This window comes from Perognathus longimembris, chromosome 20 (assembly GCF_023159225.1).
Source record: "Perognathus longimembris pacificus isolate PPM17 chromosome 20, ASM2315922v1, whole genome shotgun sequence".
NCBI classification, from domain to species: domain Eukaryota; kingdom Metazoa; phylum Chordata; class Mammalia; order Rodentia; family Heteromyidae; genus Perognathus; species Perognathus longimembris.
The window spans coordinates 32207646-32232037 of record NC_063180.1 but is presented as its reverse complement, the minus strand read 5'-3'; the positions used below and the strand labels follow the sequence as shown (position 1 = coordinate 32232037).

Genomic DNA, 24392 nt, shown 5'->3' with positions numbered 1-24392 from the left:
TCAAGGTGATCGTGTCCTTGGTCCGAGACCCCTGAGCCACCAGAGGTGGCCTTTGAGACTCTAAAGTCTAGGACCAGAGTCCCCTCATCCCCAGGGGACTCCATCTAAGTCTCCTCCCACCCCGTGGATGCCCGAGACCGCAGCTCACACTGGGCTCTGCGTGCACTTGCGTGGACTATGGAAAAGTTTCATTTATAAATTAGAACTGGAAAGAGATCCACAAGCATCACTTGTAACAAAATGAAACAATCACAGCAATCTGAACTACATGTAATACTAACAAAGCGACACTGACGAGCCTAATGAGGTGTCTCCTTAAGGAATCCACACCCATATGAATACCCTCGGACTGTGGTTAGCTGTGTGCGACTGAAATCATGGGGTGCAAAGGTGGGGACTAGTGTGGGAGGAGAGGGAGTCAGCTTCCCATCCTTAGGTCATGACAGACCCCTCGGTTCTGCAACTCCTACTCCAGGGAGAGTGTCTGCACTCCTAGCTGGCTGGCATCAGTACTTAGAGGAATCCAACGACATCAAATACACACACCGTCACTTCACCTCGAATCCTTGGATCTTGCTACCTTGGTGGCCACCACCTGAGGTCCCCGCAGCCCCGGTGGGATGCTTCTGAAGATCAGGACAGCACTGAAAGGCAGAAATCCAAGGCCGCCCTGTCCCACAGAGGAGCGGGAGATGGTAATTCCCCATGGTGACCCCATGCATGAAGGAAGGAGATTCTTGGCAGGAGAAAGGGATGAGGGAATGGGGAGAGGAAGGGAGGATCTCTGAGAAGTGTGTGTTTCTTTGCACTAACCAGACCCCAGGGTCTTGGGCTGCCAGAAAGGCTCAGAAGAAAACATTAATCCAATACCACACATTTAATTACACATGAAATGGAATGTCTTTAAGTAGAAAAGAATAACATTCTCACAGTTCTGATTGGGGGGGGGGGGATGGGTAACGTGGCAGGAGGGAGAATAAAGGCCAGCTCTAGAACGTTGAGGGAGAAAGACAGGACTCCCCTTTTCTCTGTGTGTCGGGAATTTCGGGGGCCATTGTCCCTCCTGCTGGCCCCCTGAGATGCATCTCCCTCCTATCCAGCAGTAGCAGGATGGTTTCTCCCATGGAGACCTGGTGAGCATATCCCTGGCTAGCTGTACACCCTGCCTGGTGTGCGCAACCAACTTCAGCCAGCTCTCCCCCCCCCCCGCCAACCCCCCCACCCCCCCACCTCCGACAGAGGAAGATAGTGTGGCCAAGTATTCCGACACAACCACTCTTGCAAAGCAATCTCTGGAAGGACTTCCATAACCGAGATGCAAAGATCTCCTGGGTTTAGGACAAGGACCTTTCTAGAAGAATGGATTTCAAAGGCTGGAGAGTCAACAGAGGAACTCTGCGGAGTCTTCCTTAGAAGCATAGCGGTTAAATTGATGAACCAAATGGGGAAACCATGACATGGGAACAGACTCCAGGCTGACCACACACCGGCACTATCAGATGTTCTGGCAATCCTGGGTGAGGTGGGCTCGAACTGCTTATCCAAGAACCCCCCGGGATCTGCCCGGGGCGTTAAATGTCTTTGCAAAGAGGCTCTGAAGGGGCCTGGCAACGTCTTGAGTTTTAAAGGGGCCCACAGTTGTGTGTTACTTGAGGTCAGGGATTAGGCCTAATACACAGTGGGTACTCATTAAATACGTGATGAATGAATGAATAAATTAAAACTCCCCTGTAGCACTGCTAGAGACGTTTAACAGAGGAGGACACTACAATGAGGGAAGAAGAAGGGGCGCAGGGGGAGTAGTGCAATGAGGGGAAAGTAGGAAAGGATCCAGCAGGTCCCACAGAGCAGACTTATTTATGTCCTGCTCAGAGAATGGCCCAAAGAATCCAGAGCGATCTTGTAGAATCAGGGTCGTCCTGAGACCCTCAACGGAACACGCAGGCTGCCAGCGCCTCGGACTTCTAAAGAAAATCCCCCGTGCCTGCGTCTGATGAAACTCAGTGAACACCACCAGCTCCCACACTCCAGGGCACACGTGCACCCCGGAGCTCGAAGCCGTGGTACAGGACGCAGAGATATCACGTTCCCACCAAGATGAATGAATCAATAAATAAGACACCCTGTTGTTTCTGGAAGCACTGGAGAAAGAGGCTCAGAAGAGGACGGTCTGTCCCGGGGTACTTTCCAGCTCACGTGTCCTGACGTAAGGAGTTCAAGCAAGGGAGACTGAAGTTCACAGGCATCCGCCATCCCAGGTGCTACTCCTCCTCCCGGCAACATGGCCATGCGCTCGGACGACACCTGATACCGTAGGGCTCCTGCCTCTGCCTCCTTCACCACCCCACGCTTGGCCGTTCCCACCCGCTTCCTTCAGCTCCATGCTGGGTTGGCCCTTCCCACACTCGAGAAGATCTCTGGCTCTTGTTAAGCATTGGCTGCTGGAGCCAAGAGTCAAGAACAAAACAACTCCCTAAGGAAAGCCATCTGGAATTGAGAACTTAGGTGCTGAAAGATGAATCTCAGGCGCTGGCTGTGAATCTGTCCCTCCAACCATTTGCCTAGCTTCTTAACTTTCTCCCCTCCCCACCCCCCACTCCCGGCTTCTGGCCTGGGTATTTTTTTCCTTCCATGTTCCACCTCACTGTCTCCCCGGAAGCCCCTCTGCGCGGGGATACTGCCTCAGCTTCTCACCCTTGGCCTCTACTTCTGTCTTCCACGTCCTTCTGAACAGGTTGTGCTCCTCCCAGACATCACTGTGCATGACATACCCAAGGTCATTCCTTCAGGCTCCGGCCCTCTGGCCAAGACATAAACTGATGGGCATCTGGAACCCTAAGACGCAGCTCACACAGGAAGCCTTGGGGTCCCAAAGTACAAACTCCCATGAGGACCACAGATCAGAGGACTACAGCCACCTGTCACAGAATCGGCCAGCAGCAATCACCTTCAATCTGATAGACAGTGCAACCCATTTCAAAAGCAGCAATAGAGCCAAAGACTTAATGCTAAGAGGAAAAAGGAAGGAGGCAGAACTGGATATAAACTCATCCGTGACACAACGCCACCTAAGAAGTAGCCTTTTGCTAATGTTCTAACCCAGTCGCAAGTGTTTATTTGCATGTTTTCATGAGTAAAATTTAAAAAAAAATCCATCTCGTTGGGTAGTCAGGAAGAATGAGAGAGAGAGCCTATGTCCATGCCGATGCATCGGAATTGTGTCCAGTGGACTAACAGATATCCGTGAGGCTCCTGGGAGAAAGATTCCAGTTCCTCCTGCCCACTTCTATCTGACCTTCAAATGACTTTGCCTCTCTGAGCCTCAATTTGCTCACCAGGAAAACAGAAGTCATAACCACAAGAGGAAGAATGATAGCATGCTGGCCACATGGAGTTGTGGTCTCAATGAGGTCAGAGCTTGAGCTCACCACAGTGGGGCCACAAAGCAGGGGCCCAAGGACGTCCCGGCTAACATCCACGCCCTCAGGGCATAGGCTATCTGAGAACCAATTACGCCTCATACACTTGACAGGCCTGCATTACAGGGCTCCAGCAGATGCAAAGGCCGGTCTTCTTCCGGGACCTTGCGTCCATGCTCCATCATCTGCCCACTCCACTCCCACCGGCAGAAATCCACCTGCTCCCTTAGACTGGCTTCAACCCCACCTTCTCCACAGAGCTTCTCTCTTTGTGCTGGAAACCATCTTTGTCTTGCCTCAGGATGTCTGTCTGCCCCTAACAAAACCCAAGGCATCCTGGAACTACCTATGCCTATTTACTGTTTCCTATCTAAGTTCAATTCAAGGGCTGCTCCCAGAAGCAAGGTCCAAGCATCCTGGGCTGACAAACTAGAGTTCATGACGTAAGCACAGGCCATGACTGGATTGTGCTGGGATGTAACTTGGTTACATTGCAGGCATGGAATGCCAGTTCCTCTCAGGCTTGGCCGATCCTCACATAGCCTACATTCCCCAGTTTGCAGAAGAAAATCGCCCCGCCCCCAAGCCATCAACTGAACAGCTGGGAAGATTTCAGTTTAAGTGCACACGTGCACACACCCCCTCCCCAGAAAAAAAGGAACACGTGAACATGTACACACATGCACACACACCACAGAATGTGAATACGTGGACTCAGGCCACCGGAGCCCATCCTCAAGCTGTTCAACTCCTTTTTGTAGGAGGGTTTGGCTTTAGTCCTGCCTAAAACAAGAGGATGAAGATATTCCATACTAGGTGATGCCGGATGGGAAGAGAAGAAAGAAGAGAGAAGGGAGGAAAAGAGACGGGATAAGAGGGAGGGAGGGTAGGGAAGGGAAGGAGGAAGGGAGAGAGGGAGGGTCGGTAGGGAAAGGAAGGAGGAAGGAAGGGAGGGAGGGCAGGGAAGAGAGGGAGGGTGGGAGGGAGGGAGGGAGGGAGGAGGAGGAAAGGAAGGAAGGAAGGAAGGAAGGAAGGAAGGAAGGAAGGAAGGAAGGAAGGAAGGAAGGAAGGAAGGAAGGAAGGAAGGAAGGAAAGAAAGGTAAGGAAGGATGAGGGAGGAAAGGGGGAAGGAAAGGAGGAACAAAGGAAGGGAAGGAAGGAAGGAAGGAGGAAGAATGAAAGGAAATAAGAAAGAGAGGAACCAGGGAAAGAAGGGAAGGGAAAAGAAGGGAAAGAAAGAGAACAAATCCAGAAAATTTGAAGCTACTATGTCCATGTAGGATCCTTAACCCTACATGAGGTTTTTCCTCAAGAAGAGACATCTCTCATCCGCTCATCTGGTGGTCACTTCAACCCCTTGGACACAGGTCTGGCCTCCCTCAGCCCCACCAGGGCTCCTACCCTCAGGGCATGTGGAGGTTGGCCAGGCAGCTAGATGGGCCCAAGTGGGAGCTTCCTGTCTTCCCACAGCTGTGTGGGGGAGGATAGGGGTGCTGTGTCTCACCTGCTAATCCCCACATCCTCCCTCTGCCCCAGGGGCTGACAGCTCAGCTCCCACAGGCTTCCTGTTGTATCCCCGTCGGCACCAAGTGCTCCTCGCTGTCCTGGCTCACCCGGCGCACGTCCCCTTTATTTCTGGCCAAGCCTCCCTCCACCTGACCTCAGGGGCTGGACAGCCCTTCTACCAGACTCTCTGGAAAGCCCTGAAGCTCACCTCTGGATCTCAGAGGTGGGCAGGGAGCCCAGAGCGGGGTGCTCCCGCTTCCAGATCCTAAGTGAAGACGTGAAGACCGCCAGCAGGCACCTCTCACCTCCCCGCCGGCTCTTGCTGGCCCTCTCTCTCTCTCTCTCCTGCCCCCGCTCAGGACAAGGACGGAAGGAAGGAAGGAAGGAAGGAAGGAAGGAAGGAAGGAAGGAAGGAAGGAAGGAAGGAAGGAAGGAAGGAAGGAAGGAAAGAAGGAAAGAAGGAAAGAAGGAAAGAAGGAAGGAAGGCCAGAGGCCAGAGGCCAGGGCCTTCGCATCTCTGCCGTGCTGGCCCTTTGGCACGGGCAGCCTGAGCTTGGAGCAGCCAGCAGATTCGTTCCGCACGGCCTCCGGATCCTGGATCCACGCTCCCTCCCCCCCCCTCCCCGGCCTAAGCCCACTCACTCTGCCAGGTGTTTTCCCACCACATCCTCTCAGCCGATTTCCAAGAGTTTCCCCCACACCAGATGTTACACACACTGGCCGATGGATTTCTGGCCTGTCTCCTGAACCTTCCCCCTACCCTATAAGTCTACAGGAAAAGGAAAAGTACAAGAAGTTTAAAAAAAAAAAAAAAAAGGAGGGAAAGCGAGGCCTGGTGGAAATGGCTCAGCCCTGACCTGACCTCCCAGATCAAGTCTGTGGAGTTTCACACTGCGTCCTGGGCACTGCCTGCTACGCCCTGGGCACGGGACAGAGCTGATGGTATTGATGTAGATGTTCTCTGGGTGCCGAACGAAATGTCAGCACTTAAGGAAGTCTGGGCTTCGAACAATACGAACAATGCAAACAATGCTAGTATCCTTTTATTTTTTTTTTTTTAATTTTTCTTACCTGCTCTTCAGAAGATCCCAGAAATCGAAAGTCAAGAGGGCCGCGCAGTCAGTGGACAGGTGGAAGGGGGAGGTGTCTTCAGTGGACAACATGAGATCTATGTCGAGAGCAAATGGCCACCTCTCGCTGGCAGCATGGGACACCCTGGAGTGGCCCTCAACACGTCAAGGCAGCGTCTCTGGGGCGTTAGGCTCTGCAGGTGGACGCCATGCCCCCGCCGCTCGAGGATTCCTTCTCTCGGTTTTGTCTGTTTGTTTGTTTGTTTGTTTTCCAGATGTGACATAGTGAGATGGCTACACACCTGTACCTTCAGCCACCTTCACCATACACCTGACCCATTCTACGCGGGCTATGCCCGCCACGGCTAGCCCTCTTTACAATGCTTTCTGCAGGTGCTCTGCTCCTGCTAGATGCATGTGTGTGTGTGCGCGTGTGTGCGCGTGTGTGCGCGTGTGCACGATGGAGAGCTTCATTGCAGGCTTCCTAGAAAGATCAAAAGGCTCCCTGAACCTCTTCCCGTGCAAGGTAAGCCCAGACTGTTGTCCCTCTATTCCCGCTCCCTGGGAGGCCAGCCCCGGTTTGTGGCTACTTCTGTACAATTCCCTCGGTCCCAGGGATTGCCATGAAAGCAACAGTGCCAGGTAAGATGCTCCCACATCTGCTCATCCCCCTTGCAAACCAGCCTTTTCCCTTTGTGCCTCTTCTCCCAAAACCTTTCCACTCTCCCATTTCCAACACACACACACACACACACACACACACACACACACACACACACACACACTACAGAAGTGAAATGCCCAGGGCAGACCTAACCCCCTCCGGCATGTGTCTCCTGTCAATCACACAAGGACCTCCTCCTGTATCATTTTCCTATGTCTCTGAGATTGGGGATCCACATTTGTGAATTCCCAGTGCTCCAGGTCATGACTTAGGCCAAATGATTGCAGAAATCCAAGAGATAAAATCAGGAAGAAATTAAATATCTGGCTGGAAGATCAATCCAGGAAAAAAAAATGTTATCCACAACAGAACAAAACCACTTGGTAGATGTCTCACTGAAATGAAGAGACCCCTCTCTCTACCCCTTCAAAACAGCACTTCCAGCCATCCAAGGTTTGGGAAAACCAATTGATCCCATAGACCCTATTGCGATGAACTGATATACCTGAAGCTATGCCATCTCTTTCCCGGGTTTGCTGCCTGCACTGTTTAGTTTAATGCACGCTGGAGAGAAACCGATTAATAAATAAACCACCTATAGGTGGCTCCTTGAGTTCTCTATCATCGGTCTGGTTTTGGTTTTTTTGTTGTTTGAAGGTCCTTTCATTTCTCATGCACCATTCTTTGACTGTAGACTTCTAAGCTCTGTGACAGAGAGAACTATGAACTGCTAGAGAGTGTGATTTCTTCTTCATGTTGTGTGGAAAGGGAAGGGGCAGGAGAGGCAGTATTTATGCCTGGGAGGTTAAAGGCCCTGGGCACTGACCACAGGCGCCCCCGGCTCTACATTAACTAGCCATGCAACAGGGAGTATCGTACTTAACCTCTCTAAAATGGCGCTTTGTTTGGTAAGTGCAACCTACCATCCATCTTTGTTAAGCAAACGAGTTCCCATTAGTTGGTAATGGCACTGAGTATGAAGACCAGATTAGACTCCTCGTGGCATCCCAGATGCAAAAGCTTCTTCTCGGCATTAAGTTTAGCTATTCATTAAATCGTGGACTTCCCTTCACAGAAGGTGCCTGAAGGGTGGAGGCATGCTTCCCGCCTCCCCAAGAGATCTTGCCAAAGAAGAGAGCACCTCGTTAACGCTGTGGTTAATAACTTAAGCAGCAAACAGCTATTCCTTGGGCACTCACTGTGCCGGGCACAGCAGCTTTAGCAGTGTGATACTCCCACCGAATCAGGGCCCAGGAAGGAAGAGGCAAACTGGGCTTCTCCCCCCCCCCCCCCCCCCGGGAGTGTGTACTGTGGTCTGGAGCTCTCCCGCCTTCTGAGTCAGGAGGGCCTGGTCAGCGGGGCCACGCAATGCATGGACACGGGCAAGTCGACAAGGGTGCCAGGCTTCCCTGTGGCCGGACCATGTGCGGTCATTCCTGCTCCAATCTGTCTACGCCTGCTTCTTCCCAACTCAGCCAGCGTCAAGGAGGGAGAGGGACATACACTGGCTTGGCCGAGCTCTCTGCCCTGCTGCAGTCCCTGCCTCCCAGAGATCCTGGATTCCAGAAGAAGTCAGCGGGTCCCACCTAGTAGGCTACATACCCAAGGGGCACTTCCAGAGCTAGCTTCCACCGCCACTCTCTGAGCCTTGGATCTGGGCATGCGCTTGTCACTTGACAGACATCTCCAGCAGATGACTAGCCAAGCAGCCTGCCGGGGCTCCAGGAGGTGACACGACTGTTCCACCTTTGGTGCTCCTCCCAAAGCCACTCTTTCTTACTCCTCCCTTCTGGAAGTCACCCCGGAGGCTTGCCTGTGCCTCCGCGCATTTGGGGTTCTTTTGTTCGGAGGATTTTTCCTTCCCCCAGGACCTCTTCTCCAGTTGACTCGAGCCTAGGAACTCAGGATGGAGGAAGCTGTGTCTCTCCTGTCCCACCCATGCCCACTCCCAGAAAGACATAAGGACCTTGTTAGGAAAGGGGAGACATGTTGGGACCACAGCCCAGCCCTGCTGTCACCACTGAGCCACTGGAGAGAAGACCCGGACATCCCCTTGGCCTCGAGAGCTGAGGACTCAGATAAATCTCAAGTCTGATCTCTCCTTCCTTGGATCCCCTCCAGCTGGCTGGCTTCTCCCCAGCTTGGCGCCCTCTCCAGCCTCCAGCCCAGATCAATGGGTTGGCTGGAAAGGCATTGCTCCGAATCGTCTGTGGCCTTTTTACAGGCAGCTTCAATCCAAGGCCACATCCCACCCAGCGTGCTCTCAGGAGGCTGCCTGCTTAAAGGCCACAGCAGGAGATTGAGATGCGTGGGGGACTGCCTGACTCTTGACCTTGACGTCCAGAAGGTCACAGCCCCATGCTTGGTTAGCCATCTGCCCAACCTAGGAGGCTTCGCTCTGAATCCCATGAACACTTTGGGACCAGGCGGCTGGAAATCCCCAGCCCCAGAGTGTGGTAGGATTCTAGCCCAGAGAGTCTTGATGCAGTTACGAAACTCGGAAGTCATCTGAGGAAAGGTAATAACGAATGGTCACCAACACTGAACCCTGGGTTCTCAAGCAAGCGCATTTCAGATGAGTTTGCCCAAGTGTGCCCTCAGTTCCTGGGTAGCTGGGGGTCTGTAGGAGAAGCCACGTGATGTCCATTCTGGGAATCAAGATGGGGATGTGGTGACGCCGTTACTACATCTGGCAGTGCTGTTGCTGCTGAGTTGCTCCCTTGTGTAGCTCAGCCACTAAAAGTACTTAAATGCCCCCATCACTACTCGGCAGACAAAGCGTACAAAGCCACGTTTGTAATTACTCATTAAATAAAATACAGTGTGCACACACAGTGGGACATCGTCCAGCCATTAAAAATCACGCTGGACATGGTAGTACATGACTATAATCCCATTAGTTGGGAGGGTAAGGCAGGATAGTAACAAAGTTGGGAGGCCAGCCTGGGTTACATACCAAAACACTGTGTTGGAAACATAATAAAGACTACTTGCCTAGCCAAGTGCCAGACTCAAGTTCAAATCCATGTATTAAAACAACAACCAAAACCACATGTGAGCTGGTGCTTGTTGAGACCACAAAGGAACTTCATTCTTAGATACCATTTTTGGAGTAAACACTAGTATAACCTTATATGAATGACGTACTCAAAAGCAATGTACCAAACAGCTTACAGAGATTATTACTCTCTGTGTTGATATTATATTTAGGCCAGACCCTATTTATTTAGGGTCAGTTCATTGTATGTAGTAGGGTATTTATAAGGATAAGATATTGTAAACAAATTAAATAAATATGAATCCCTCAATATGATAGAGTAGTATATATCTATTTTTTGACAGTCCTGGAAAATGGAAAGGTTTTATTTATTTACTATTTTTGCCAGTCCTGGGGCTTGAACTCAGGGCCTGAGCACTGTCCCTGGTTTCTTTTTGCTCAAGGGTAGCACTCTACCACTTAAGCTACAGAGCCACTGCTGGCTTTTTCTATATATATGGGGTGCTGAGGAATCGAACCCATGGCTTCATGTATAGAAGGCAAGCACTCTACCACTAGGCCATACTCCTAGCCCCTATATCTATTTTTCAAAGAGAAAGAAAAAGAAAAGGGAAGGAAGGAAGGAAGTTCGTTTAACTAGTTGCCCATGGCTCAAGCCTGGAGGCTTAGCAAATCAGAAAGCTGAGGTAAAGAAGATCAAGATTCAAGGCCAGCCCAGACATAAATGTAAGACCTCATCTCAATCAGTAACGGCATGATGATACATCTCTGTCATCCTCACTATGTGGGAGGCTGAGATCAGGGATATCACAGTTCCAGGCCAGCCCATACAGAAAAGTCCAGGTCCTGGGGGTTTCCATGTCTTGTAAAGTATTTAACAAATGCTGGTATAAACATTCATGCAAACCTTTTGTGTTTTACTTTTTTAACCATGCGGCAAATACATTACCTATGCAAAAATTTTAACATTGTGAATGATCAGTGAAATGATCCATACGCGCTACCTTACATTATATATATATATATATATATGAAGCTACAAAATGCTATGTGTGTGCATGCACACCTAGAATGATTTTCTTCTGTTAAATAATTAAGTAAGAACATAAAAATGATTAGAAGGCAGAAAGCTAAAATGTTAACAGTGTTGTCTCTGGATGATGAGATGGTAGATAATTTATGTGTTTGTATGCTTTTCTGAATTCCACTGAATTTTCTACTGTGAATATAAATTAGTTTTGTAATCAGAAAAAAAAAGCACACTGTTATTAGAAGAAGAAGAAAAAAATCCTTCCCTTCAATTTCTCCAAGGTCTTTACCTCTGTCACAGAAAGACAGCAACCCTCCCAGCCATCCATAAATGAGAAGAGCACCCAGACAAACTACAGGTCCCCAATAAATACCAATCCACTGCGGGGGCCCTCCAGATGGGTCTCCATAGCAACCTGACAGGGTCAGGCCCCGGAGAAGGGGTGCCCTGGCATGGAGACAGCTCTGTGGACAGAAGGTCTGCCTCAGGCTGCCTGAAGCATTTAGCTAACTAGCAAAGGGGCCGGGCTCCCCACATCTGGAAGAGACTGATGGCCCTCTAAACAATGGAACAGTTACCATCTTCACTGACGGTCTTGATGGTGGAATTTTCTGAGCAGTTTCCCTGTTTCTACACACAGACACCTGGGTGCCTTGATTTCGTATTTGTGAGAACACTGCTCAAGGACGAAGGGCCTTCCCCATGCTTACCCATCAAATCATTTCACCTCATCATCTTAGAGCTATTCGTTCATCTCCACCACCCCCCTCAATTACATTTGAAGGACCCGGGACAAGAGACAAACTAGAAGGGAACAACATCTCATATGTGCAAAGATTTGGGAGTTCTAAATCGAGTTAGCTCTACTGAGCTTTTATTGCTCAAGGTCAGTGCTCTACCACTTGGACCACAGCTCCACTGCCAGATTTTTGGTGGTAAACTAGAGATGAGAGTCTCAGAGAGTTTCCTGCCTGGACTGGCTTTGAACGACAATCCCTGGATCTCAGCCTCTTGAGTAGGGAGGATTGCAGGCTTGAGTTGCTGGTGCTCAGCTACAACAAATACTCTTGCAGTGCGTGGCTGGTGGATTCTTCAGTATCATAAGGACCTAGATTTGGTTCCATACTCTGTTCTCCAATTTTTCCCTCTTAGAGCACTCAGTGGTCAAAAATAAGACCCAGAGATTTCTTCCCTGCTACCGTGGCTGCCCAAGACCCATAAGATGGACACATCCAAACCGTTTTCTACTAATAATGGTAAGATGTGTTCATGCTTCTTCACTCTTGTCCTCACATGGGAATTTTGAGTGGGATCGACTCAGTGGTTCCTGACAGCATCATTCTGATGGCGGAACGGCATGAGTGTAGTGTCTGGGCTTTGATTTGTACCTGTATTCTGCAGTTTTAGTTTCAAATATAGTGAAGGCGAATGAATAGAACTCACTATAAGTTGTACTTCATCTGGGGCTTCCAAAAGGTTTCATGAGTATGAAGAGGTTCTGCAGAGGAAAAATGTCTGGTCTGGAATTCAGGACCTAGGCTCTGACCCTGAGCTATTATTGCTCAAGGTAAGTGTTCTACCACCTGTGCCATAACTTCAAGTGGTTATATTAGTGTGAGGATTATAATTCGATTAGTGGGGATTATAATGGTCTTAAGTTCTACATCATGGGAAAGAAGAGGTGGAGAAGCAACATTTGGAAGAACTTTCCGGGAGGTAGAATAAGTTACTAAGTATAAAAATAAGTACATTTTTCAGAGTCTTGTAACAGGGGTGTCACAGTGACATTTTAACTGCACAATGTACTCTGGATTCTTCAAGGTGGAAGAAAGGAATAAAAAAAAAAAACAAACAGGCCTAGGAGTAGAGAGGGCTGGGGGGAATCGTTGCTATTTCTGATAAATGCAATACATCCTAAATCCAATGTTGGTTGTTGGGAGGTTTACTGATGATCTGACTTACTCTTTGACTAGCCTCACTTCACCACCCCCAAAGGGTCCCAAAATTGAAGGGGGAATTAGCGAGCCAACTCATGCTCTCGGAGGCGTCACGAGTAGCTGCAGCCCCAGAAGTGTCAAGGGTATGCACAAAAAACAATTTGTGGGAGGTGACCAAGAGCGAGCGCATAAGTCTCATTTCTGAAGAGGAATGGAGAGCACACTGAAAGGTGCCATTCTTTCACTTTAACTGCAATTTGAGAATTATCAGTAGAGTCCAGTGACCCATGCCATAGAACTACCAACAAGAAGCTTTTTGTTCTTGTTGTTGGCATCTGAAAAAAAAAAAAATCACTGACCTCACTCCATCCACCCTCCCCAAACAAGTAGAAGACTCCATTGCCTTCAACGCTGCCACCAGCACTTCAATCGCCTTCGATGTTTCTTCACATCTTCTCCCCTCTTCCCCAACTCCCCCATCTCACCCCACAGGTGCTTGTTCTCTACAATCCCTCCTACCCCGCCAGGTACCAAGGACCTAGATTCCCAGCATGCCCACAACAGGCAGAGGGTCCTTTCCCCCTCCACCCTTTCCATCTTCCAGACGGAATAACTAAGAATCAATTGGCACCCAGATCCAAATCAGGGTGCTTCTCAGGGAAACCAGATGCATTTAGGGCTCCCCTAGAATTCCTGCTTGGAGAAGTGCAGTCTGGAAGCGGGTGCAGGTAGAAAGAGAGGCTGAAGACCTGGAGACCTTTGGGGGGGGGGGGACGGTGGGAAACAGTCCCAACTTTCTGCAACACGCCCCTCATCTTCACACACGCGCGCGCACGTTGTGTCTTCACATTTCCGGAAATTGACACACACCCCCACCCCCCGCGTGCCAAGCTGCATGAAACAGAATGTGGGTTTTCTTCATTACACCAACGGCCCTGACGTAACTGGAGGAGGGATACGTGGTGACCGCAATAAGAGAAGCGTTACCAGTCGGCGGCTGGGGGCAGCTCCACAATGGGAGGTGAACTACCATCGCCAGGCCAGCCACGTCTTGCTTCTATCTTCTGGGCTATAAATAATTCAGAGGTGTTTTTTTTCCCCCTTTTCTCTTAAATATCACAAAGCCAAGTCAGAATCTTTATGTGAAGGATTTCGCTGTGCGCTCTCCCCCCACCCCCACCCCTGCCTTCCTTCCCTTCCCTGGCAGGCCCAGGCGACTCCCAGGGGGACCACCCCTCACACTTTAACATTTATTCTTTGACATTTCCGACTATTTGTTAGGCAGGGCTGCCTTCTTGAGATCAAAGTCAGAAAAATCTCGCCGAGAACTCCCACTTGGCCCTGTCCAACTACAGATCCTCCAGAGTCTATCAATCCCTGGATGCCCGGCTCCTCCCACTGAGCTTCCCCCACCCCACAGGCCAACACATTCAGCAAGAGAGAGAAAGACCCGAGAACCAAATGACCAACACCCCTCGCCTCCCACTAGGAGACAGTTGTAGCTCATGGGCACAAGGCCTGTGAGACCACATGTTTATATAAGGATCAGTAAACCTCTCACCAGTGACCCAGAGACAAATACGGAATGAGGAATGGTAACTTACCCTGAGTCATTTTTCCCCCCACTAGTGGCAGTGCTGAGCCTAGGATTCAGGTCTTGGTTTCAGTGGGCTACCACTAGATGAAGTCTTCTCCAGTGCAAGAGGATGTCTGGATTGAGTGTGGACGTCTGGCGCACTTGTGTGGAAGGACTTACCGTTTGCCTCTGGGAGGCCCACAAGGAAGATGGCCTGCTCTGCACTCAGCCCTCTACCTACCAGCACCTACGGCCCACCGCTGGGTAGGAGTACCGGCTGTGGGAGGCTGATGAACACATCCTGTTTAGTCCTTCATGCGAAGCTCCCGAGACCACCATGACTACAGTTCCCCAAAGTGTGTGCACAAGGGCATATTAGTGTCCAGTTAGATTTGGACCCTAATAGGGGGGAAAAAAGGTTTATGTATGGCAGGGTTCCTCAAGATCCTAACACGAACTGTGAGTCTCTATACACACCCGGGCTAAACCGTACAAACTTTCATCAGCTTGTTCTTTCATTTTTATTTTGGATCCTGAGCAAGTCACAGGCTAAAGTGAGATGCTTGCTACGGCCAGTGGGTCTTCACCTCATTTATCCATTAACCAAAAGCAAGAGGAAAAGATGTCCCCCCCCCCACCTCTCCTGCAAGGGAAGGGACCACCCTCTTGCAGTAACTGAAGCTCTGCCCGGAATTCAGATCCATTCATGTGGAAAAACAGCTGATGAGGTGGCCCAGGCCAATACAATTATTAAGATGGCCGAACGACGCCATCCTGAAAAATGCACGGCAGGGTCATTCTGGACTTCTCAATGACCAAGTCGGCAATTTAGCTTGGGAGGCATCTTGCGGCCTGTCGCGGCAGCCACAAGTGCCAAATGGACCAGACAGCCATAAAGATGGAATAAATCCTACGAGTCGTTCCAATGTGGACTCAGAATTTAAATTCTCCTGGAGGGAGATTCTCAAAATACGTTCACTATGGGCCGGTGCCCAGCTGTGGGAAAGAATAGACTCGTGTCCTCACCGGCCAAGCTCTGAATCCCATTCCTTCTGGAACAAAAGGCCCTGGGTCTAGCATGGTGACCCTCAGTGGGCGCAGGGAGCCCCACAGATCTGGACTGCACTCACTTTGGCCCGGTTGAACTTCCAGTGACTGACAACCATGGCCCAAAGTTGTCTGGAGATTTACTCCCAGGTCCTCTCCTCCTCTCCTCACCGCATTGGAGAGTATATATATACCAGAACTGGGAAAGACCTGAGGTGAAGGAATTTCCATAGGGCTAGATGCCTCTTGTCACAGAGGCTCAAATCTGAGGACAAAATCTCCACCACCTGCTGCCAACATGCCCAGAAAGCTGATCAGGTAAAGTAAATATTTCCCCAGGACAGGATTCTGTTCCTTCCTTTGGGGGGGTGGGGAGGGGAGGGACACGACACGTGTGACTCCTCACTCTACTCTCTTCTCCTTCCCTGAAGGAGTCCCTTTGGGAGTCAGGACTTCATGAGTTCTGGTCAAAGGCCGCGGTACCTTTGCAGAGGAAAGACTACCACCATGCATTCCAAGGACCCACAGGGACCAGACCCAGTATGAACAGCGGAGGAAGGCAGTAGGTGGCATTTCAGAACTCTGTAACAAAGGAGCGTCACCTGACTCGTTCTGACAGCAGGGGTGTCACCCTGCCCTTTCCAAGGCTGTGTCCTCCTCCTCCTCCCTTCAAAATGAACTCCGGGGTAAGGCAGGGAAGATCTTTTCCAGGGATGTAGGCGACTCACATCAGTGAGGTCCCGGAAGGCTGGAGCAGGCTTCCTCGTGTTACCGTGGTAACAGCAGGCTGGCACAGGCAGCCTAAACCAATGGGAAAGGAGGCTGGGAAGACAAGCTAGCTGTAGCTAGCCGCTGATGCCTCTGGTATTACTTAGCAGATTCAGGCCCTTGGGTGGTATGTTTTGAGCTGACCAATGCTCTGCCCCTCAATCATTGATCAAATCACGAGTCATGCAACCCCTAAATGCACACCTTTTTGGGCTGCCTCCTCACTTGCTCTTCAAAGCCTCTCTCTAGCTGACAGGTGAGTTTTGACAACCTTTACCTTGAACACTCAGATAGGACTTGACCCCATCCTCCAGTCAGAGAGGGTGGAGTGAGAATTGCTCGGTGGTTTTGGCACTCAGAAAAGCCGAGCCTGGTTTCCTGGTCAGGTTCCTCTGTGCCTGGGAGGCCTTGCGAGGCTCCCGGCAGCAGAGTCTTGAGAAAACACTGTAATCTCAGGAGCCCAGGGGCCTCCCAGGCACTGAGCGGGGAAGTTCACACATCTCCAGGCTTACAAGCATTCACACCCCACCAGAGCCCTCCGCTAGGACTTCTCCCCAGCTTTGCGTATTCCCTGCCTTTCCCTTTCTAAAGAGGTCCAAATTCCTTTGCAGACAGGACCCACTGGTCTGGAGCTGGAGGCCTTCGACATGGGAGCCATCGGCCTCCTTCATGAGACCATGGGAAGGGTGCTCCATGGAGCCTCTCCTACCTTGCTTCATTCTATCATAAAAGCCAAGAATGTCCCAGCCTAAAGCTCCATCCAGGGTCTCCTTCCTCCCCGCCCCTCGTCCCTCACTGTCTTCCAGCAAGGAACCCGCCATCACCTGCTCCTGGAGCCAAGGACCCCAGGAAAGGAGAGTCCAGGCTCTCTCTCTCTCTCTCTTTCTCTCTCTCTCTCTCGCTCACACACACACACACACACACACACACACACAGAGATCATTGATGGGGAGATTTGTGTCAAAAGAATAATAGAATGTGAAAGACCTGCAGACAGGTCAGACACCTCACATACCTGTGCAGAAATCTCTAGGCAAAGCTGAGCTTTTTGGGGGGGTGGGGGGGGAGGAGGAGAAACTAGGACAACAACCCAAATGCATCTCTGAATCCTAATATAATTTCAGAACCACCACCACCACCCAGACAAGGGGCCAAATCTCCAGGTAGCCTATCTCCTTCAACCTTACCTGTAAGTTCAAGTGAGGTTGAAGGAGGAGTCTTTACTTAGCTCTGGATACGTATGGTCCGATCTGTAAAGTTGTCTTGCAAGGTGGGAAGTTTACGATAGGGTAGCACTAGGATTTCTACAAGCAAAATGGAAAACCAGAGCTACCACAAGGCCCCCCAAGGCTGCAAGCTGCTTTGCCCACCTCAGCTGGCATGGAGGAGTAGGAATGGAGTGGCGGGTCAGCTGGGAGCCCCCCCTCACTGGACAATCCAGGCATAAACCCAACCTCCTGCACGCTGAAGGACCAAATTCCCTAGGTAAGTTCCTGGCACCCCATGCTTCCCCCGCCCCCTCCTCTTTCTTTCCCTGCCAGCCTCATTCTACACTTGTTCTCCCACAGGGCTGGCAGCAATGTGTCCAAGAGTCTACAGTCACTGAAGGACTGGAGCTTCTGTTCTACCTATCTGTCCACGCCACATCTGGCTTAGGCCAGGAAGCTACACCACAAGGAAGTCCTGGTGCCTTGAGCTCATCAACCCTTGCTGATTGTCTCTCCCTGTGAGCTCCTGCTTCAAGTCTGGCCTTGACTTGAGGCAAGGTTGGGGCAGGAGGGAGCGGGGGGGGGGGGGGGGGAAGGGGGGGCGGGGGGGAACGTCACAGCCTAGCACTAGGCCGACTCTCGCCCATGGCTGAGGAGGTGGAGGCGAGGATAGAGCTGAGAGCCTGGCTGCTGAAAGGAATTCTCACCTGAGAGGGGCGAGACAGAGAGGTCAGAGGCCGGCTCCTTGTCTCAGCATCTGTTCTTCCGCTTGGGTGTGAATCACATGGCTGAGTTCCAGCAGAGGCGGGGTGAAGAAAGGCTAACGAGGGCAGGTAATCAAGCAATGATCTTTCTTTCACCACCTTCCTGTGGGAAGCTGCTCATGCATGCCCACACCTGGACAGCCTAACCTACTTCCCGAGGGTGAGGCTGGTCTCATCCACCCAGTGCCGAAGACGCCCTCGCTGTCTGTCCGAGAATCTCACCAACTGCCTACCAGCGGATTAGTCTTGGGCCTAAGGCCAACCGCACTTCCAGAATCACTTAATCCTGGAAGCAGAGAAAGAAAATTGTGGACGCTTTTTTTTTCTTTTTTCTAAAGGGCTTGAAAATCACCTTGTTCACAGAGGTGCAGAAGGAAGTTAGGGGTGGTATCGCCACCCCCCCCCCCCCAGAAATTTACAGACAGATGTCTTTATTTCGAGGCTGGAGAGCAGGGAGCCTCGGGGCTGCAGCCTCCGGGGAACGGCACACAGGCGGGCTGCCCTGTGTGACGGGAGGGCTACAGAGGGCACACCAGGCTGACGCACGGAGGACAGGGGACCGCAGCCTCATTGCTGAGTCTCTCTGGGGCTCGCACCTCTCCTCTGGGTAGAATGGGTCTGACTCTGAGGAGGGGCAACCTAGGTTAGACAGCAGTGCTCCAACGCGAGCCTTGCTTGGGGGAGCTTAGCAACCGGTGCCAGGACCCGATGGCCTAACAGCGCTGGCAGACAAGAGGGTGCCGTTGAGGTCCTTTCTCCCCACCCCCCAAAATACCCAAGCACCCAGAGTGAAGATCCAGGAGGCACCTGGGAAATGGCCCTGGGATCACAGACAGTGTCACAGCAAAATCTCACGGGACCAAAACGGAAGTCTGAGGAACTGCCAACTGCCAACGGTGAGGTGGTTAAGGAGCTATAGGACAGCCTGGTGCCCTGAGCCCCCCAAACAGAAGCCAGTCCAAGCCGGCCGCAGTTCCTGGCCTGAGCTGGCTCTGCAGCCTGCCTGCCTTGTGCCAGCTCTGTCTGCCCCAGAGGCCTAACCAGGGAATAAATGTCACGGCTCTTCCACACCCAGTGGGGAAACGGTGGGAGGCACAGGCCTGCACACCAGACGCCCTTTTCCAAGCCTCTGGGCAACCAGGCAACTTCTCCGGCTCATCCCATCTCCCACCACCGTTTCCTACCCTTCTCATCCACTGCACAAGACCTCGTGTCCGCAGGCAAAAATCAACACCACCTGACAAGACACCTCCTCACCTTCCTGCCCCTGAACTTCTAAACAAGCCCACGGGTCCCATCGCTGCCTCGCCTCTCATCTCCTGCACCTTGCCGATCCTGCTCCCTCCTCCTGGGTCATGGCTACGTTTCATGCCCATCTTCTCCAGGAAGCGGGGTTATTTCCACCCACTCTCCTGCCCATCTGGGCACTGGCAGCCTATGTATGAGAACAGCACAAGGCTGACCCCCTCCCATGTTAAAAGCAGAACCCAAGTTACCACCAACAACAACCACAACCCCTGTGGTCCCACAGACCAAACCAACAGGGTCAATGTCCCTGGCCTCTGAACACAGAAAGACACAGCGCTGGGGCCACCACCATCCCATGCCCCCGCCCACTCTCAGGGACTGGAACTTTCCTTAGAGGAAGGAAGGACTGAAGCCAGACTAGACTTGAAGAGAAAACAAAGCCAGTGAGACTAGCACCCCACCCCCTCGCCTGCCGATCGCCTGGGAGAACTCCCACGTGAGTCCATCCATGGTTACCTGCCCTTCCTCAGGGACCAGGCTCCACAAGGGCCAGCATAACCCCAGTGAGGGGTCCAGATTCACTCAGTGTCCCTCGCCCAGCCCTCTTTCTCTGCATTGGCTGAATATCTGCTCTATTCCTAAGTGACAGAAGGTATCTGCAATCCTGCTAGCTGGAGCAGGAACCAGCGTCCAAAGGTAGGAAAGCATAATAGCTCTCTTAAGCAACAGACTCTTGATAGAAACTCAGGACACTCTCCCTTCTGGAAGCCCATGAAAGCTCTGTGTGTGTGTGTGTGTGTGTGTGTGTGTGTGTGTGTGTGTGTGTGTGTGTGTGTTATCTCTGAATGGGCTCAGGGATGACCAGTAATCCCAAAGCACTGTCTCTCTCTCTCTCTCTCTGGGCAAGTTCACATTCTCAAGGTCCACGGGGAAGAAGGCTACAAAATCACCCCCATTCCAGGGAGCTCCCCACAGGCTTGCTGCTGCATCCAGGATATAAAGGCTCCCCAATCCCCATTCCCAGGCCTCTTTCTGCACCAGCTCTGAAGAGAAGGTCTCCGAAAGTCATACATTCTCAAATCTCCTCAAGTCTTAGAGGATACCAGAGGAACCCCCAGACACTACGGGAGTGAAGATCTCTGTAGCCACGGCGGTGATCACAGGAGTCAGATTACTGAACCTCGTTTCTCTCCCTTGTGCTGTGTGGCCCTATGGGGGGAGCCATTTCAACCTCTCTGAGCTGCTAATTCCTTCTCCGCATATATACGACACACAAAGTTTACAACATGAACCGGATAGAAACCGGAGAATTCACAACGAGAGAATCCAACCGAACAGATCGTAAACACGTTTGCGAGCAGCACTGAGCTACGTAACTTCTTTAAAGGAAAAAAAAAAAAAAAACAACGACAACAGTAAAACAAGAAACTGTGGGCAGCCTGGAAATGTCTATATCTTTAATATTCTCTGCAAAAAAAAAAAAAATTTTTTTTTCCAAATAAGAGGTCTGATCCAATGGTTTCATTAGAAAATAAAGTGTTTATTAAGAAACTATACACTGAACACTCCTATAAGTCTCTGTGGGAGCACAACGCCCCATTGTCTTAGCACAAGGTGAGAAAGATGGCAGAAGCAAAGATGTTGGGGGTGGATGGCGCCGGGGCGGCTGGAAATGAGGTAATGGCTTACAATCATTGAAAAGGAAAACATCATCCTCAAGCTTACTCCTTAAAGCCACGCTCGAGAGAAGAGCCTGCACCCCAAGGTGGGGGTGGGGGTGGAGTGGGGAGGTTTGGCAGGATGTGACTGGCAAGACCCCACCGGGGAGCTGAGGGGAACAGGATGTGGGGAGGCGGGAAGGGGCAGGACAAAGCACACGCGCGCGCACACACACACACACACACACATCTGGGGGGGGGGGAGAGGAGCGGGGGTGACACTATGGAAACTTTGGTGCCTGGGAAGCTACCACCAGGCATCCTGGGCAAGAACTTGGAAAGGGGTGTGTGTGTGTGTGTGTGTGTGCAAGCCCCAGGGAGGTACCTGCGGACCCCGCAGGACACTGGCCATCAAGGACCAAAGTTCCCAGAATATAGAGAACAAAACCCTTCCTTCCGGGAGGTGTGGGAGGGATAGGGGAAAGGGGGGGGCGGGGCGAGGAGGACTGATGCCTCACTATTGTTCTCCCCCCCAAAAACAGACCGTGTTACAACCACCACCACTGTGTCCTGAGAAGTACCCCCCACCTGTCCCCCCCCCCCCAGAGGGATCTGCCTGGTCACTGTTCTTCACTTCCTTCCCTCCGACAGGAACCCCCAGACCCTGCCCTGGTCTTAGGGAGATGTGGGCCAAGCCAGAAGCCCACCCCTGCCACGTGGGGAGCAAATGTAGGAGCATGTCGGCCTTTCCTATTGGAACCCCATCCTCTTCCCTCTCCCCAGTAGGTCAAGCTGAGAAATGAGGGTATGGGAGGGGGTTGGGGAAGAAGGGGGCAAGAGAGAGAGAGAGAGAGAGAGAGAGAGAGGTGGGGGGGAGAGAGAGAGGCAAGGAGTAAGGCATGAGTGAAAGCAAGCAGAGTGAACACACAGATTGACCAGAGAACAGGGTGACACGTCCGTCAGCGCCACCAGAAGGGGCTGGAGGAGACCGAGTTTGGCTTCTCTTCCCCTTCGGTCCATCTTGACCTCGGAATGGCAATTCCACTGGGCTCCAAGAGTTCCGAGTGAAGAATCAGTGGAAGTGGGAGGGAGAGAGCTCAATCCCAGGGCTATGGACTAGCAGGAAGGCCCTGGGTCCCTGGTGGATCTAGGAGGATGGCCAATCCATGGGGCAAGACCTTCCGCAGCCACACCTGCCGGAGCGGTGGCTCCAGGGGCCCAGGAGGAGGCGGAAGACACGCTTTCCCACGAATGTTCCTACTGCGGTACTCACTCAACAGAGCCACTCCAGAGAGAAGAGGGAGGAAGGGAACAAGTGGACTGCTGTGGTTTTGCTTTTGTTTTCCTTTCTCCACCAAAAAGTAAAAACAAAAATAGGAAAATGACAGGCTTCCATTCTTTCCTCTGAGACCTAAACCGGAGCCAACGCTTGAGAGCAGCTCCCATCTCCACCTCTCCTGAGAGGCGGCAGGGTGGGTGGCCAGGCGGAGGGCAGACAGCACGGCACCCCAGGAAGGGCCAGGGAGACCCCACGAGTCCAGGCAGGAAAGCGAGGCTGGGATATGGCTGGGCTGGACTTCATCACGCTTTCTGGTGGTGGTGGTGGTGGTGGTGGTGGTGGTGGTTGGATTGGGTTGGTTTTGTTTTATTGAGAGACAGAGAGAATGACTAATGTGTATAGAAAATAGTTCCTGGTCCACAGGTTTGTTTGTTTGTTTCATTCTCTCTATCAGCTCTAAAGATGGCAGCAGGAGTTGTCTCATAGGCCAGAAACGGGGGTGGGGGAATAAAGGAACACAGTGGTGATTGGAGGAAAGGGGGGAGGGCAACGCCCATCTCGTGGTGGTAAAAGGTGCCGGAACTTCTGGGGCTCACGCAGTGTCTATTTAGCATCCCCTGATCCAAAAACGACCAAAGAGAAAGACGATGCCTAGCGCTTCCAACCGCTCAGAGGGCCCCCCGGCCTACCAAGGTGACATCAGAACAAGGAGGTTTAAAAGAAGGTTTGTGTTGTGTGTTGTTTTTTTTTAAAAGCCATGACGTCCTTTGCTGAAATAAACATTGACATCCTCAACATAGATGCCATGGTTAAGAGCCTTAGAATGTCCAGGAAGACTTATCGGATTCAACATAATTTCTCTGAAACCTATAAGGAAAACAAAAAAAAAAAGGGAAAAAAACAGAAAAAGGCAAAATAAAGTAAAAAAAAAAAAAAAAAACCAACCCCACCCCCTCCCAAAGGAAGATAAAAACTAGGGAGGAGGGGAAATAGCAAGGGGGCTTGTAAAGGGGTCCAGATACACATCTATACTGGAGATTGTCAAATGAATTGCCAGCATTGGGGGTAGGGTAAGGGGGTGATGTAAAACTGAGCACAGTCCAGGAGAACTGGAAACCAACACCCCCATTGTGCTACCGCCTCCACTGAAGGGAGGAAGGGGATGAGCCCTGGGCTTGGCCTGGATCTCTTGTGAAGGAGGAAAAGCTCACTCACCCTTCTAGAAGGAAGAACCCTCGACAAATAGCCCCCTAAGAGAAGGGGTGTGGACACAAGGGTCTTGAGAGAACATGGAGGGACACTGCTAACTCTAGGAGCTAAAAGCTGATTCCATTCTTGCCCATATCAGGTGAGGTGTGTGTGTGGGGGGGGAGAATGAAAGTTTCTCAACGGACCCTATGTCTGTAAACAGTGTGGTGTGTGTGCGCGCGCACGCGTGCACGCAAATACAGACAGATGAACAAAACATGCTTATCTTTCCACATGAGCTATGTGTGGCCCGTGCCAGGAGCAGAACCGGCTCCTGGGTATTGGCGAGATAAGGAAGAGAGATACAAGCAAGTAGAATTCACTTGCACTACGACTTCTCTCTCTTCCACAGTGATCAGATGGGACTGAGTCGTGTGGGGTGTTGGGGATGGGGTCAGATTTGTAAAGACAGGGGGAACTTAATTGTTTGCATTTCTCCTGGTTTCTCCGTGCAGACCCTTGACAGGATGGAGGAAGGGAAGGGCCATAGTGGGTGTGGGCAGCCTGCGGAGGAGGTATGTAACAGCGCTGATTCTCTCTGGGCCACGGTACCTCTCTTGTTTCCCCTACACCCAGCCTCTACGAAGCTTCCTCCTCTGGGAATGACTCCTGGGACCTATGGGACTTGGATGCTACCCTGGACACACAGCCATACCCCTAGTCCTCTGGGAAGCACACGGGGGTTGGATGCACCTTTGGGACTTAAGAACTCCAGTGGGTGGAGGGGGCGGGGCCTCGGTGGCCTACAGGAATGTCAAAGGAGGCAACTCACCATGTGACTTTGGGTAAGACACATCCCCACTCTGGACCTCGGGTTCCTCATATATATAGTGGGCTGACGGAACTAGGTGATCTCTATTGTCCTTCAAGTTTAATATCCCATGATTGTCTATGTTTGAAAAGACCCCTGGCAGAAGAGGCAGACATAGGGGGCAGGAGTTAATGGTCAGTACTGAACCCCAAGTATAAACA

The 24392-nt window shown here is 51.4% G+C and overlaps 1 protein-coding gene across 4 annotated transcripts in view; it reads right to left on the bottom strand.

The window, feature by feature from the left end:
- Ntrk3 (neurotrophic receptor tyrosine kinase 3) overlaps positions 1 to 24392 on the bottom strand; it is a 235323-nt gene that overhangs the window by 42629 nt on the left and 168302 nt on the right. Inside the window, exons 13-14 of one of the 4 annotated variants that reach the window (XM_048329453.1) lie at positions 24193 to 24327; positions 21771 to 23039 (exon numbers count right to left, since the gene is read on the bottom strand). The exons of 2 other annotated variants lie outside the window; for them this stretch is intronic. In XM_048329453.1, coding sequence (XP_048185410.1) covers positions 22921 to 23039; positions 24193 to 24327 — 254 coding nt within the window. In that variant the 3' untranslated portion in view covers positions 21771 to 22920. Of the gene's footprint in view, positions 1 to 21770; positions 23040 to 24192; positions 24328 to 24392 lie in introns of those variants that run through there. One more of the 4 variants, XM_048329454.1, reaches the window with a different exon arrangement.